General features: G+C 43.7%; 1 protein-coding gene across 1 annotated transcript; it reads right to left on the reverse strand.

The window, feature by feature from the left end:
• Positions 1–15,303, reverse strand: LOC129859096 (V-type proton ATPase catalytic subunit A). Its single transcript, XM_055928466.1, has 15 exons — positions 15,194–15,303; positions 9,595–9,691; positions 9,182–9,310; positions 7,814–8,028; positions 7,416–7,553; positions 7,180–7,331; positions 6,745–6,907; positions 5,307–5,415; positions 5,058–5,180; positions 4,818–4,932; positions 4,579–4,642; positions 1,595–1,798; positions 1,366–1,460; positions 1,073–1,244; positions 1–780 (listed from the first exon to the last, which is right to left on the reverse strand). Exons 2-15 carry the CDS (start codon positions 9,674–9,676, stop codon positions 688–690), a joined length of 1,854 nt encoding a protein of 617 aa, XP_055784441.1. The 5' UTR covers positions 9,677–9,691; positions 15,194–15,303; the 3' UTR covers positions 1–687.
• Between the last annotated feature and the right edge of the window lie 542 nt (positions 15,304–15,845).

The raw sequence follows: 15,845 nt of genomic DNA on the forward strand, positions 1-15,845 counted from the left end.
TTTTGTTTGGTTGCCTTTTATTCTTTGGGACTTGTCCCCATGAGCAGTAGAAAGGACAGGGCGAGAGAGCCCACCTCTCTCTCACACACACACACATACAGCAAGTACACAAGACTACACAGCATAAATCACTAAATATGAACAAAAACTAGCCCACACGTTGTCCATGTCCAGACACCTGCAACAAATAGAGTCACTCTGCTTATTAAGTATTTGATGTTAATCTTCATCAATATTCTATACAGATAGAGTGCTAATGAACGATAATTACATCAACTGAAGTCTTCAGGTACACAGCTAGGGCCAGAGACCATGTCCAAAACAAACAGGGGGGAGGGAGGGGCAATGCAGGGGTCCCACACACAGACATGTAAACATACACACATTAAGGTGTTGGGGCAGATCTTCGACCATGTTGGGGCAAATACACTGGGGGATTTAGAATCTGTGAGGAAACAGAATACAAGAATACAGTACATTTTGTTCTCTTTTTGCCCATACACATTCACACGTTGAGTAAACTGATGGCAGGAGGTTGGGTGTAAACACAAGGCAGTGGAATGTGAGGCTGCAGTGGAAGTGGCTGCAGAGAGAGAGAGGGGCGGGGGCGCGGGGGGGGGGGGGGTGCGACAGACATGCACTGTCCCTGGGGTCACAGGTGAGGGGTGAAAGGCCCATGGTGAAGGCTCAGTCCTCCAAGCTGCGGAAGGAGTTCTGCATGTCCTCCAGCAGCTGGGCGTAGTCAGACTTGATCTTGGCCTCTCCCTCCTTCACTGGGTCCTGAAACAGGCCAGACATATAGAGTTACAGAGGCTGGGTCCTGAAACAGGCCAGACATATAGAGTTACAGAGGCTGGGTCCTGAAACAGGCCAGACATATAGAGTTACAGAGGCTGGGTCCTGAAACAGGCCAGACATATAGAGTTACACAGACACACAAAGAGATCGTGATACAGACAAATAGTAAGAGAAACACTCATAGACAGCATAGAAATACACAAAGAGCAATACAGGGAACACACTCACACACAGAGAGAAAGACAAACGAGAAACAGTCAGACAGCAGATGTACCTTGAACTTCATGGAGCTGAGTCTGTAGAGGATCTCTCCCAGGTGTTCTCGGATCATGGACCAGGTGATCTTGTTGTCGCTCTGAGCCGTGGTCTCCACCGCGTGCCTTGCCATGTCGTAGAACGCTATGATGTTGGACAGGATGCCTACCGTCTTATAGAAAGGACAAAACCTGCAGGGAGAGGTCAGAGAGTTACAGTTGGAATGACTTCACAGTCAATCTTTCAATATTACTCAGAAATATATGAGTAGGTCAGTGAGAGTAAGTGCGTTTGAGTGAGTGAGTGTTTTACCTGTCGTAGGGGGTGTAACCATTCTGTTGCAGGAAGTCATCCTTGAGGAGCTTGGCCACCTCCAGGGTGATCTTATCAGTTTCGGCCAGCGATGCCTGTCACCATGACAACCAGGACAATCTCAATATTATGAAGCAGAGGAGACATGGAGATATAACCTCAGACTATAGAGATGCAGCCCAATATTGTCCCGCCTTCTTTCTTCCCCCTCCCCTCAGTTCCCCCTCACCTTGCCGACCAGCTGTACGATCTCAGCCAGGTCCTCCTCCTCCTGCAGGATCTCCTTGGCCTTGGTGCGCAGCGGGACGAACTCAGGGAAGTGCTTGTCATAGTACTCGTCTAACGCCCGCGTGTACTTACTGTAGCTGATCAGCCAGTTGACTGACGGGAAGTGCTTCCTCTGGGCCAGCTTCTTATCCAGACCCCAGAACACCTGAGAGAGGGAAGGATAGAGGGAGAGAGAGAGAGAAAGAGTGAGTGGGCAGAGAGGATGAAGGCAGGGAGAGAGGGAGGGAAAAAGAGGATGAAGAGTTGCATTCCCCTGCTCAGACGTTGCATGAATCAACCAATGGTTGCGTGCCACATCATTGATTGTCAGACTGACAGATTGCTATAACATATGATGTGGTTAGCTGATATGTAAAATACCTATCTAGGCGTTGTAAGATCTGACAGGCATCAGCATCAGGAGCGTACCCAAGGATTGATAATTGAGTCCCAAAAGCTTGTCTTTATTTCTTTGCTTCATATGGATGAGTGTAATGACCTTAATGATCACTGTTTTACAGCCTGTGTTCGTAATGGCTGCTCAGTGAAACGACCTGTCCTGATTTCTCATTGACACTTGGTAAAAAACTTTAATGAGCAAGCCTTCCTTCATGAACAGGCCTCTGTAAAATGGTCTAGAATCAGCTTGATCCCCTCTGTCGAAGACGCTTGGACCTTCTTTTTTGATATTTTCAGTGGTATTGTTAACAAACAAGCCCCCATAAAGAAAATTTGAATTAAAAACAGGTTCAGCCCCTGGTTCGACCGTGATCTGGCAGTGTTACTCCACCTCAAGAATTGCATTTGGCGAAACGCTCGGCACACGCATACTCAGGCTGACTGGCTCTCGTTCAGGCAAATTAGAAATAAGTGCACTCAGGCTATCCAGAAAGGTAGACCATGTTCTGGAAAACGAAGAATAAATCCTCCTCACAGCTGCCCATGTCCCTTAATGTTGATGATGTGGTTGTTACTGACAAGAAGCACATGGCTGAGATTTTTAAAGCACCACTTCCTGAAGTCAGGATTCCTATTTGACTCAGCCATACCTCCTTGCCCGTCCAACATTTCCTCATCTCCCACCCCTTCTAATGCGACTATCCCCGATGCTTCTCCCTTTTTTTCCCCCTGCCTCGCTACAAAGTTTCTCCCTGCAGGCTGAGTTCGAGGTGTTCGAAGTGCTAAAGGAGCTCCTTAAACTTGACCCCCAAAAAACATATGGGTCAGATGGTTTAGACCCTTTCTTCTTTAAGGTTGCTGCCCCTATCATCGCCAAGCCTGTCTCTCCTTTCTGGGGAGGTTCCCATTACTTAGAAGGCAGCCACGGTTCGTCCTTTATTTAAAGGGGGTGATCAAGCTGATCCTAACTGTTATAGGCTAATTTCTATTTTGCCCTGTTTATCAAAAGTGTTGGAAAAAACCTGTCAATAATCAACTGACTGGCTTTCTTGATGTCTATAGTATTCTCTCTGGTATGCAATCTGGTTTCCACTCAGGTTATGGATGTGTCACTGCAACCTTAAAGGTCCTAAATGATGTCACCATTGCCCTTGATTCTAAGCAATATTGTGCTGCTATTTTTATCGACTTGGCCAAAGCTTTTGATACGGTAGACCATTCCATTCTTGTGGACCGGTAAGGAGTATTGGGGTCTTTGGGCTGGTTTGCTAACTATCTCTCTCAAAGAGTACAGTGTATAAAGTCAGAAAATCTGCTGTCTCAGCCACTGCCTGTCACCAAGGGAGTACCCCAAGGCTCGATCCTAGGCCCCACGCTCTTCTGAATTTACATCAACATAGCTCAGGCAGTAGGAATGTCCCATCCATTTATATGCAGATGATAGTCTTATACTCAGCTTGCATAGAATGACCCTCCTCCCACAGGTGTGATTACTACCTCTGAGGGCTTAGATCTTGAGGTAGTCACCTCATACAAGTACTTGGAAGTATGGCTAGATGATGCACTGTCCTTCTCTCAGCACATATCAAAGCTGCAGGCTAAAGTTAAATCTAGACTTGGTTTCCTCTATCGTAATCGCTCCTCTTTCATCCCAGCTGCCAAACTAACCCTGATTCAGATGACCATCCTACCCATGCTAGATTACGGAGACATAATTTAAGGGTGCTCTCGAGGTAAGGGTGCTCTCGAGTGGCTAGATGTTCTTTACCGTTAGGCCATCAGATTTGCTACCAACGCTCCTTTGAGGACACATTACTGCACTTTATACTCCTCTGTAAACTGGTCATCTCTGTATACCCATCACAAGACCCACTGGTTGATGCCTATTTATAAAAACCTCTTAGGCCTCACTCCTCCCCTATCTGAGATATCTACTGCAGCCCTCATCCTCCACATACAACACCCGTTCTGCCAGTCACATTCTGATAAAGGTCCCCAAAGCACACACATCCCTGGGTCGCTCTTCTTTTCAGTTCTCTGCAGCTAGCGACTGGAACGAGCTGCAACAAACACTCAAACGGGACAGTTTTATCTCCATCTCTTCATTCAGACTCAATCATGGAAACTCTTACTGACAGCTGTGGCTGCTTTGTGTGATGTATTATTGTCTCTACCTTCTTGCCCTTTGTACCATGTTTTGTGCCTATACCTTGTTGTGTTGCTACCATGTTGTTGTTATGTTGTGTTGCTACCATGCTGTGTTGTCATGTGTTGCTGCCTTGCTATGTTGTTGTCTTAGGACTCTATGTAGTGTTGTCTATCTTGTTGTGATGTGTGTTTTGTCCTATATTTATATTATATTTATTTGTTATTTTTAACCCCAGGCCCCCGTCCCCGCAGGAGGCCTTTTGCCTTTCGGTAGGCCGTCATTGTAAATAAGAATGTGTTCTTAACTGACTTGCCTAGTTAAATAAAGGTTATATAAAATTAAAATAAATAAGTGGGTTCTATCAGAGCCAGACAGAAACCAGCTGTATCCACAGTTACCTGCACGATACCCAGGGTAGCTGATGTCACAGGATCAGAGAAGTCACCACCTGGGGGAGACACACTGTGGAAATGAAACAGAACATTGGTAACATGTGGTTATAACGTTAGAAGAAGCACTCCACTTCTGCCTATTCCAGCATAGCTAGATTGTGTTGGCAGGTTTCTGAGGTCTACTGGAGAGCTGAGAGGAGGAACAAGGGCTCCCCCATGTGGTGAAGAGATGTAACTGTACTCACGCCCCCACAATGCTGACGCTGCCCTCTCTCTCTGGGTTGCCAAGACACTTCACCCTGCCGGCACGCTCGTAGAATGACGCCAGACGGGCACCCAAGTAGGCTGGGTAACCACTGTCTGTGGACAAAACAGGCCTTACTTGATATGTCCAAATTCCCCCCACTAGCCCTAGAAGATGTCCTAAAACATTGCATTAAAAAAGCAACTATTTTGTATTTTGGGTGTTACCAGCAGCCACTCACCAGCGGGCATCTCAGCCAGTCGACCAGAGATCTCCCTGAGAGCCTCGGCCCATCGAGAGGTGGAGTCAGCCATCATGCTAACATTGTAGCCCATGTCCCTGAAGTACTCAGATAGCGTAATCCCTGCAGACACACACAGAGGACAAGTAGGTAATTGGTTAGGGGGTGTGCTCCATGTTGTGGTCTCAGCCCTGTCATTGGCTGGGAGGTTTGCTGTGTTATGCTCTGGGCCCTGTGATTGGTTCCTACCTGTGTAGATAGAGGCCTCTCTAGCAGCCACAGGCATGTTGGAGGTGTTGGCCACCAGCGCTGTTCTCTTCATGATGCTCTCAGTCTTCCCATCCACCTCCATGGTCAGCTATTAGACAGACACACTTTCACACTTCAATAAGAAAAAGGCTAACGCTAATGATGATGATCATGATAATCTAATGACATTCAGTGCGTTCGGAAAGTATTCAGACCCTTTGACCTTTTCCACATTTTGTTACTTTACAGCCTTATTCTAAAATTGATTAAATTAATGTTTTTCCTCATCAATCTACACACAACACCCCACAATGACAAAGCAAAAACTGTTTTTTAGAATGTTTACAAATTTATAGAAAAATCTAATTAAAATAAATACCATATTTACATAACTATTCAGACCCTTTGCTCTGAGACTCGAAATTGAGCTCAGGTGCATCCTGTTTCCATTGATCATCCTTGAGATGTTTATACAACTTGATTGGAGTCCACCTGTGGTAAATTCAATTGATTGGACATGATTTGGAAAGGCACACACACCTGTCTATATAAGATCCCACAGTTTAAAGTGCATTTCAGAGCAAAAACCAAGCCATGAGGTCAAAGGAATTGTCCGTAGCACTCCAAGACAGAATTGTATCGAAGCACAGATCTGGAGTAGGGTACCAAAAACATTTCTGCAGCATTGAAGGTCCCCAAGAACACAGTGGCCTCCATCATTCTTAAAAATGGAAGAAGTTTGGAACCACCAAGACTCTTTCAAGAGCTGGCCGCCCGGCCAAACTGAGCAATCAGGGGAGAAGTGCCTTGGTCAGGGAGGTGACCAAGAACCGAATGGTCACTGACAGAGTTCTAGGGTTCCTCAGAGGAGATGGAAGAAACTTCCAGATGTACAACTATCTCTGCAGCAGTCCACCAATTAGGCCTTTATGGTAGATTGGCCAGACGGAAGCCATTCCTCAGTAAAAGGCACATGACAGCCCGCTTGGAGTTTGCCAAAAGGCATCTAAAGGACTCTCAGACCATGAGAAACAAGATTCTCTGGTCTGATGAAACAAAGATTGAACTCTTTGGCCTAAATGCCAAGCGTCACGTCTGGAGGACACTTGGCACCCTATGATCACTTGGTTACAGAGCTGATGCCTGCTGGACTGTTCATTTATCACGGTACTCCACTTTGTTTACCTTTGTTTATCTGTCGGCCCTAGCCCCGAACTCAGGCCCTGTGTGTAGTTAACTGACCCTCTCTGCCCATTCATCGCCATTTTACCTGTTGTCGTTGACTTAGCTGATTAGCTGTTGTTGTTTACTTAGCTAGCTAAGCTAGCTAGCTAAAAAAGCAATTTCATCCATTTTAGAGTAAGGCTGTAACGTAACAAAATGTGGAAAAAGTCAAGTTGCTCTGAATACTTTCCGAATTAACTGTGACACCACCCACCTCGGGGAAATCTCGCAGAACTTCTGACATCTCGTTCCCTCGCTCCCCGCAGCCTACGTAGACGATGACATCGCTGTTGGAGTACTTTGACAGGGACTGGGAGATGACAGTTTTACCACAGCCAAAGGCTCCGGGGATGGCTGTGGTTCCTCCCTGGACACACCTGGACACAGAGACAGACAGAACAGACCGGGGGCAGGGAGATGGAAGCAGAGGTTGAGTATATTGGCAGATTCAGATAAAACATTCTAATTCAGTTTCCTTGTAGCAGAACATTGAAGACAGATGGACAGAAAGACATTCTGATAGTGTTTTTAAGAAAAGAGGGGAAATGGGAGAATGCTAAGAGAGGGATTCCCTGAAGCAGAGACAGCGAGATGGAGAAAGGTGAAGGAAGGATAGATGGAAAAGTGGGGTAAGAGAAAGGGGACTCACGGGAAGAGGGCGTCCAGTACTCTCTGTCCAGTCAGCAGTGGGTGATTGGCGGGTAGCTTCTCTGTGACCGGACGAATCTGTCGCACTGGCCAGACTTGGACCATGGTGAACTTTTCCTTCATACCCTCAAACTCCAGCTCCAACACCACATCCTGAAACACACACACAGTCTTAATACATAAATGACCCCACATGTATTACTATGGATTTAGACAAGGTTGGGTGGTGGAACTAACCGAGACGTCATAGTTTCCGGGGGGAGCCACATAGGTGACGGTTCCTCTGTTCCTCGGGGGCAGCATGATCTTGTGCTTGATGAGGGAGTTCTCAAACACCATCCCATAGATATCACCCCCTGTGATGTGACTGCCCACCTAAGAGAGAGGGGGGAGATAAGGGGTTAATGATTATCAATTCAAACTTTAACATGAAAGCTAGAAAATTCTCCAGGCCCATTGCTCATCTTACTCCCAAAACAGAGGTGGGGTTACCGCTTTGTTATTGTTTCAATTAAGGATTCTAGCTTTAAATGTACAGTTCAGTATGTGGTCTAAGGACACTTGAAATTGTGGATAGTGTAGCACATCGAGTAAACCATGCAAGCACTTTCCTCAGAGTAGTAGGACACACCCACCCGTAAGCTCTTGACGGGGGAGAACTCCCATTTCAGGTCTCGGTTGAGGGCTCCGATATTGACTCCACGGGGGATGTAGATGCTCTGTGTTAGGTCGTTGATGTCCTTCAGGGGGCGCTGGATACCGTCGAAGATGGAGCCCATGATGCCTGGGCCCAGCTCCACTGACAGAGGCTTCCCTGTCCGCAGCACCGGGTCCCCAACGGATACACCCGCTGTGACAATGCTCAGGAACACATTCACAGTGTGTGTGTGTGTGTGTGTGTGTTTCAGTAGATTTCAGTCTTTTTTTCATGTGTCTGTGAGTGTTATCAAGAGGTCGCTATGGTGTAGAAGACTGAGTGTGTATGTACCGTAAAAATGTGTTCAGTAATGAACACTAAGGTGATTGTATAAATATATAGTAAGTGTGTATACACACACACACACACACACCATGGCAGTTGGAACCGGTTCAGGGAACCAAACCCGAAAATAACCAAATATTTGGAGGAACAGAATCAGAACTGCGAATGAAAGTGATCTATAATGTTCCGGGAACAGAACTGTTATTTTATAATCATGGGAACCGGTTAATAATGTTTTTTTACATTCCGGGTATTTTTTTCTTCTGTCCCACTAAACACGCTGTAAAGCACCACTGCAAAGCCCTCACCCTCAAACTTATTCCAGTGTCTACCCACTAGAAGATTTTTGCCCGTATGTGTGCCAGAGTTTCCATTAGGAAAATTAGAAAAAAAACATCCATATGCATTCAGATTGAACCTGGCGCAGCCAGCACCATCAATTAACAAGGGATATTGGCCAAATGAGCCACATTAATGTCCTTTAAAAAAACTATTTGTGTTTCGATGTGTAAGATATGCAAAATCTCTCTCTCTCAGCATGATACGACACGCATTTCTTTATGTCAGATAGATGGCTAGGCCTTGTCTGCTGTACAGATATAGGCGCATAGAAGGAGGCTAATTTGTTAATTTTCTATCACAGTAAAGGAAGGAATGATGTAAACCGGTACTTTTGTTTTGGTTCTAACTGATTCAGAAATGTATTTTGCTGGTCAGAACGGGAAAAAATGATGGTTCTGTTCAGAAAAAAAACAATTGGAAAATTATTTTTGGTTCCAACCCCTAACAGACAGGTGCAGTCATGTACACACAGGCATAGCACTGTATGTACCAGGAGAACACTGACAGTCAGGTACAGTAAAGCTTGCATCCCAAATGAAACCGCTATTAACTTTACAGTGCACTTCTTTTAACCAGGGCCCTTATTTCTCTGGTCAAAAGTAGTGCCCTATGTAGGGAATAGGATGCCATTTGGGATACAACCAGTCAGGTGCAGTAACAGTATAACCCGTTAGGATACATGTCTCCTCGTAAACCTGGATGGTGGCCATGTCTCCCTCCAGCCTGATGATCTCTCCCACCAGCTCACTGTGGCCCACTCTCACCAGCTCATACATGGCCGCTCCCGCCATGGCAGTGGCCGTCACCACTGCAGCACAGCCAGGGGACAACACAGGTCAGAGGTCACACACCATGCAAGAGAGACGATCTCTAGTCCAAACTCCACGCCAGATTGGAGTAAACAGATTAGTGCCAAGTCAAGCCTCCTATCTCCCTACCAGAGGGATAGTTTTTTTTTTTTTTTTTTACCTTTATTTGACTAGGCATAGTGGAGGCTATTACCAAAGCATCCCTTCTTCAGCTAGCCTAAAACCTTTCGAGCCTAAACAGAGGCACATGAGACATAGGTGAATGTGTATGTGAGATAGTGACCTGGGCCGGAGACTCCATGGACGTATCCAAACTCGCTCTCTTTCTCCTCATCCCAGATCTTAGGCAGCTTGGACAGGTCCATCCTGGCAGGCTAGATCTGAGAGAAACAAAGAAGAATGGAGTGAGTGTGTGAATGACCGTGATAAAGGGAGCGAGAAGAGAGAAAGAGTGGTGCACAGTCCACAGAGCACCACTGACGGGTTGGTTGTTCAGCAACAAAACCATTGTGTGCACAACTACGGGGAAAAACACCCGGTTTGGCTTAGATTGTTCACAACATGTAAACTATATTTAGTCTCCAATGTTTATTGAAAACAAATACATTTTCTAAATGGTTCACTGACATGGATGAAAATACCCTCAAATTAAAGCTGACAGTCTGCATTTTAAACTCATAGTCATTGTGTCATTTAAAATCCAAAGTGCTGTAGTACAGAGACAAAACATTTGTCACTAGCTAGGTTTCCATCCAATTGGCGACAGATTTATGGGAATATGATAGAATCCGCATAAAGAAAACATGCGCATTTTCCCACCAGCGGTATATTTCCACCAAATTGACTTCTTGCAGATAAAATCAGTGCGTGATGACGTAGTGCACACAAAATGTACTTTTTCGCTTAGGTTTTCATGTATCAAATAAAAATCTAAAGTTCAATGTGTTTCCATCGCATTTTTCAACTCTAGTGATAGTTTTGTCACAAAAACTGTTGTGTTAAATAGTAAATGTGTCCACTCTGTTCTTGGTACCTGTGCTCTAGCCAACAGCTCATAGATACAGTGCGGGTAGGCTGTGAGGGTTGTCTAGTCTACATGATGAGATTATTATGGATTTCTATTTGTCAAACGGCAGTCAAGCATAGATCATCATGTCACCAGAATAAGACCCTCGATATTCATTGGAAAGGAGCATCAAGCTCATTACCGTGCACTTTCACCACCCTGTGAAATGAATCATAACTTATTTCATCTGTAGCCTAATAAACTGCATAGTTTTCCGAGTGACTCCAAATTGACTTCGATATGATGGTTATTATATCAATAACAGGACCCAGCCTCTGTGTAACTCTATACGTCTGGCACATAAAGTAGTTTCCACCTCCATGTCCCAAATAATACATTTTACAGACACAAAAAGACCTCACCATCTCGAACAAACAAAGTCTGTTGGCGTTAATAAAAATTGTACCGAAACTACCTGTTTCCATCACAGCTGTTACGATTTATTTTATTTTGTTATGGTATGACTTTACTTGCATAAAAAAAACTATGGATGAAACGTGGTTACTGTCCCAGTATGGAGCTCACCGTATATACAGCTGTATTGATTCGTGTTATAGCTGACTGCATCCCAGACCATAGTGAGTTATAGTCCTGGCTGGGACACTATTGACCCAGTCATTAGAAGGTCAATGGGTTTCTCATCCAACTCAAAATCCACCCACCTATCCATTCTGAATCTGTTCAAAGCAGCTTGTTAACCCTCTCCAACACTAAAAACATACACACACTAACAGAGTAAGACAATTACTACATGATGATTACACACAGACTAATTCCCTCCCACACATAGGCTTAAAAAGTAAGCTTTCTGCAATGGTGAGAGGGACTCGCAAACATATAGCACACTATCGGGAAACAGTCTGTACACACAGATCACTGTCCCTCTGTTCTGTTACCATGACAATATCACCCCTTTTCCGAACCGTGACCATGGTGATATCCCAGCGACTAGAGCCCAACATCACGACTCGGCATCTCTCTCTCTCTGGGGGGGGGGGGGGGGGGGGGGCTAACACTACAGTGGCTAACGTTATGGTGCTGCTGAATCTATACTGCATGGGTTTAACAACAACCCCTCATCACCCACTCTGTCTGTAGACACACAAACACCATCCCTGCTTCAGTGCCCTTTTGTCCTTTCCACTGATAGGGCCTTTCCCTCCATGCTAGACTGGCTATGTTATCTGTGTAGAAATACAGCAGCCCCCCTCAACAGATCTAGTCTGGAGCAGCAGGATACAGACCTAATGATGTGGCATCCGTTGCCAAGCTTAGCTTACATGGCATTTGTACCTCCATTCTTAAGACATTTAAAACAATGCAAAAGCATACTTTCTTTATCAAGTGCTCAATTCTTCCCTTTCTCTTGAATGTTTTATTCCCTCTGGATCCTATCAGGTGCAAAATACTTACTGTAAAACAGGACAGACATACATACATACATAAATGCATGTATACACACACTGACAGACACACACTTGGACAGAATTTAATAATTTCCATTGCGATATTAGAGACTCATAGGGTGGAATATATGCATGAGGCGTCACATGACTGTGGAGACATGGCTGGCTGAGTTATATGGGCCGTTTGAGGAAGTGGAAAATCCTAGTGTGAGGTAGGATTGGGAAGTCAACTAAATTAGTGTCTTTGTGAATTGTATGAGATTCAGACACAGTGATTCACAACACTGGTATTTAAAAAGCTAGAGGATTAAATCCATATCCCTTGACACAACAGCGAGCATACTGCCAGGCCTCAGGGCAGCCACCTACCAAGCTCAGCAATCTATGGTACGATGCAGGCTGAAGTTGCCCTTAAAAACAGATCAGGGATCAGTTTACTCTCCCCAAAGTCCCTACCTTTATTGGGGGAAAATGTACTTCCACACTAACAGTTGTGGAAGTACAGTCAGAGGGTAAAACCCAGACATGCATCAAGTTTCTATGGACTCTGCCACATCATATGACACCAGTCATGTGACGTATGGAATCCGTTAATCAAGGATACACTCACTGAGCACTGCAGTGTTACAATGTAAATGATCCGTTAATCAAGGATACACTCACTGAGCACTGCAGTGTTACAATGTAAACGATCCATACTCAGCAATGTCTCTCCAGTGAGGGTAACCAGTGACCAAACAAAGGAGCTTTAGCCTAATAAAATAATGTCCCATTCAGCATAATCTGTCTCATAATGAAACTAGAGTGAGTGCTGGTTGCAAGGTGTTGCATAATCCTGTAAACCCAACGGCTCACATTTAACTTCCTGTTCCAAGTTTTCAAATGTCATGAAATAGTGCTAATTTACTAAGTAAGTGCATCCCAAATTGACAATGGATTCACACATTCACCAACAACCACCCTTCCCCTGGCCGCCAGTGATTCTGAAGGGCAGAATCAGGAAGGCAAGCACTGAAGAGAGTAAGAAGGCCTACAGTACAGGCCGAGGTTCTAGTGCAGGGGTAGAACATAATTTGAATAATTTGTACACTGCAAATTGACCACAAGTTTGCCCAAAAAGAGGTACCATTTGAAAATATAAATAATTTAATACGTTGATTACATTGAGACACGATCACATATATGTCTCCTTGTTTACATGTGGCAATACTTGGTAACATTTTCGAAATTAAACTATTTTTTTGCTGAATTCCTTGTGATTTTACAGTCTTTTTTGACCCAAAACTTTAAAAAATATACACAACCAGTCAAAAGTTTGGACACCTTCTCATTCCAGGGTTTTTCTTTGTTGTTACTATTTTCTTCATTGTAGAATAATAGTGAAGACATCAAAACTATGAAATAACACATATGGAATCATGTAGTAACCAAAAATATTAAACAAATCAAAATATATTTTATATTTGAGATTCTTCAAAGTAGCCACCCTTGATGACAGCTTTGCACACACTTGACATTCTCTCAACCAGCTTCATGAGGTAGTCACCTGGAATTCCTTTCCCCTTCCTTGTCTTGTGTCCTTCACTAGACACTGCACTATAGAGGTGAAAGAAAATCGATGGGATTTCACAATATTGCTTTAACTTAGGGTTTCCTAAACTCAGTCCTCAGGACACACCTTTTGATTTTCGCCATAGCACTACACAGCTGATTCAAATAATCAACTAATCATCAAGCTTTGACCATTTGAAACAGCTGTGTAGTGTTAGTGCAAAAACCAAAACGTGCACCCCTTGGGGTCCCAAGGACACCATTTGGGAGACAGTGATTTAACCTATCCTTACTTCTCAGATCAGTGCAGATGAAGGAGAAGGGAAGAGGATGTTAACTAACATGATTGAGATTCACCCAAACAGGCCCTACCCTATAAGCAGACACTTCTGATGATAAATTCAACATCCAAGTGAGGATGTGGTGGGGCTGTGACAGGTGCACAGGGTCCTAACGTGCTTGTGCTAAATGCATTGAATGATTCTTCCTCTTCCGTAGTCAAACAGAATCATCCTCATGTGCCACTGTCACACTAGCCTATGTCACCAGGGACAAACCAACGGAATAGGGCCGCTTGAGAATAATATGTGATTTTTCTTTGATTTACAATACCACTCTCTGCATGTATTTTGAGTTGATAACATTTGTAGTAGGGCTACTAGTCTCCCTCTTATCTCAGGTGCATTGCCCCAAAGTCTGCTGGTCAGTCAGCTGAGATTAAAGTAGCCCAATAATGGACTAAAGGAGCGTAACGTTAATGCTTATAATCCAATGACTTTACATGTTCTGTTTATAGGTGAATTGGCTCTGGAAGCCAAAACGGCCAAATAATCCATCTAAAACGTGCATCGATTCTCAATTGCGGTGCGGTTCAAGAAATATAAATCCCTCTACATTTATATCAAAATAATTTCACAAACGAAAAATACAAACTGACTGTGCACTGTTATAACCGGTTTTAACAGTTGCAGCCTACTGTATTATTTTTATTTTTTTGTGACAACATGTTTGTGGTGTCGGTCTTCCGTTTACACATGTGTTCAGAGGATAGCTAATTAGCACAAAAAGTCCACTCGGTCTTCCATGTTTTCCATAAACAAGCATTGTAATACGGAAATATTGTGGGAACCCTATAAAAAAAAGGTGTATATCAATACATCAATAACATTTCGTTTTTTTACAATTATTTCTCGCCGATATGAAATATAAGGTTCTTAGGTTTCCAAAACCGTACGGCAAGCAATGCGTGTTAATGTTCAGACCAAGCGTCACGGCTCTTAACAGATGACGTTTTAGTCCAATGACTCTTATGTGTAATGTAATGGAACCGAGAGCCCCGATCAAGGGCTACATTGCCAAAGGTGTCTTGTCAACATAATCACATGACCACCAATGCGCTGTAGCGTCGACATCATTTTTTTTTTACATGATCGAATCTATCCATGGCCATGTAACAGAAAATAACATAACTTGTTGCTATAAAAAAAAACACATTGAGAGACATATACATAACGTGAGGCACGATGTTTACGCAACAACAACTGACATTTGAGAAGCCGCATTGCCAGCGTTGCAATTTGATGGTGATAAAAATCCTTGTACTTTTTTATTCAAATAGGCCTATATTTTAATGAAAAACCAAGACCATGAATGCATTTAAATGTATTGTAACCCAGGGTCGTTACAGTATGTTCCAATTATCAAAATCATTTGATAAACGACCGTATTATTTAAGCCTAGGTCATCTGTCAAAATCGCTGGCTGTGCCATTTTGATGCATTTCGAAAGAATTATGAAAAATCACATAATATAGACATTGCATTTAATCTAATTTGATGATAATAAAACGGCATAGCTACCTTCAGAAATTAAACGGTCCAGCGTCTTGATCCTCTGCCTAGGGAAGACGTGAGTTGCGATACGACAGCAAATGATCAGCTGACTTCATTCAATCCGAGTTTTGCAGATCGCGAGACTCGGGACTCACAACACTGCAACTGCTCACTCCGTTTCAATATTTGTTTCAATATTTCAAAAACAGAACTAGTTTTTTTATTCAACAGAAATATTTAGGTAATTTGCTCAACCCATATAATAAAAATAACTGGATAAAAAAATATGAACGTACAGTGACATTCTGCGATTAGACGGATGGGTATGGGGATGTTGATGTTGTAGTTTCAATGAGCAGGGCAGAGGCAAAAAGCCTGATATTGACAGTGATGGTGCCGAGACGGCAGAAGCAGTGGAATAGAGATACTAAGGGCGGGCATTTATTTCAAGTACAGAGGAAAGTCGAGGAGGGGAGAACGGCAGGAAAGGACAGAAGAGAGGAGGCTATTTTTTTACAAAATTAAGGGTGGGACACAGCCATTTGAATACGACCTTATTGTGATAGGAAAACATCCAACAGGAAAGTGTGATTATTGGCAGGAAACAGAGTCAGTATCAGAGGGAAAGAGAGAGGCTGAGATCTATTACGAGGGAAAAGGGGATACAGGAAATTTGTTT

This window comes from Salvelinus fontinalis, chromosome 7, assembly GCF_029448725.1.
Source record: "Salvelinus fontinalis isolate EN_2023a chromosome 7, ASM2944872v1, whole genome shotgun sequence".
Taxonomy (NCBI): Eukaryota; Metazoa; Chordata; class Actinopteri; order Salmoniformes; family Salmonidae; genus Salvelinus; species Salvelinus fontinalis.

Bases quoted from the DNA above. Each gene is read 5' to 3' on its own strand.
- LOC129859096 (XM_055928466.1), bottom strand. From the start codon at position 9,676: ATGGACCTGTCCAAGCTGCCTAAGATCTGGGATGAGGAGAAAGAGAGC. The intron at 1,799-4,578 runs GTAACTGTGGAT...TCCCTCTCTCAG, and splicing joins CTACCCTGGGTATCGTGCAG to GTGTTCTGGGGTCTGGATAA. The intron at 1,245-1,365 runs GTAAAACACTCA...CTCTCCCTGCAG, and splicing joins GGTTACACCCCCTACGACAG to GTTTTGTCCTTTCTATAAGA.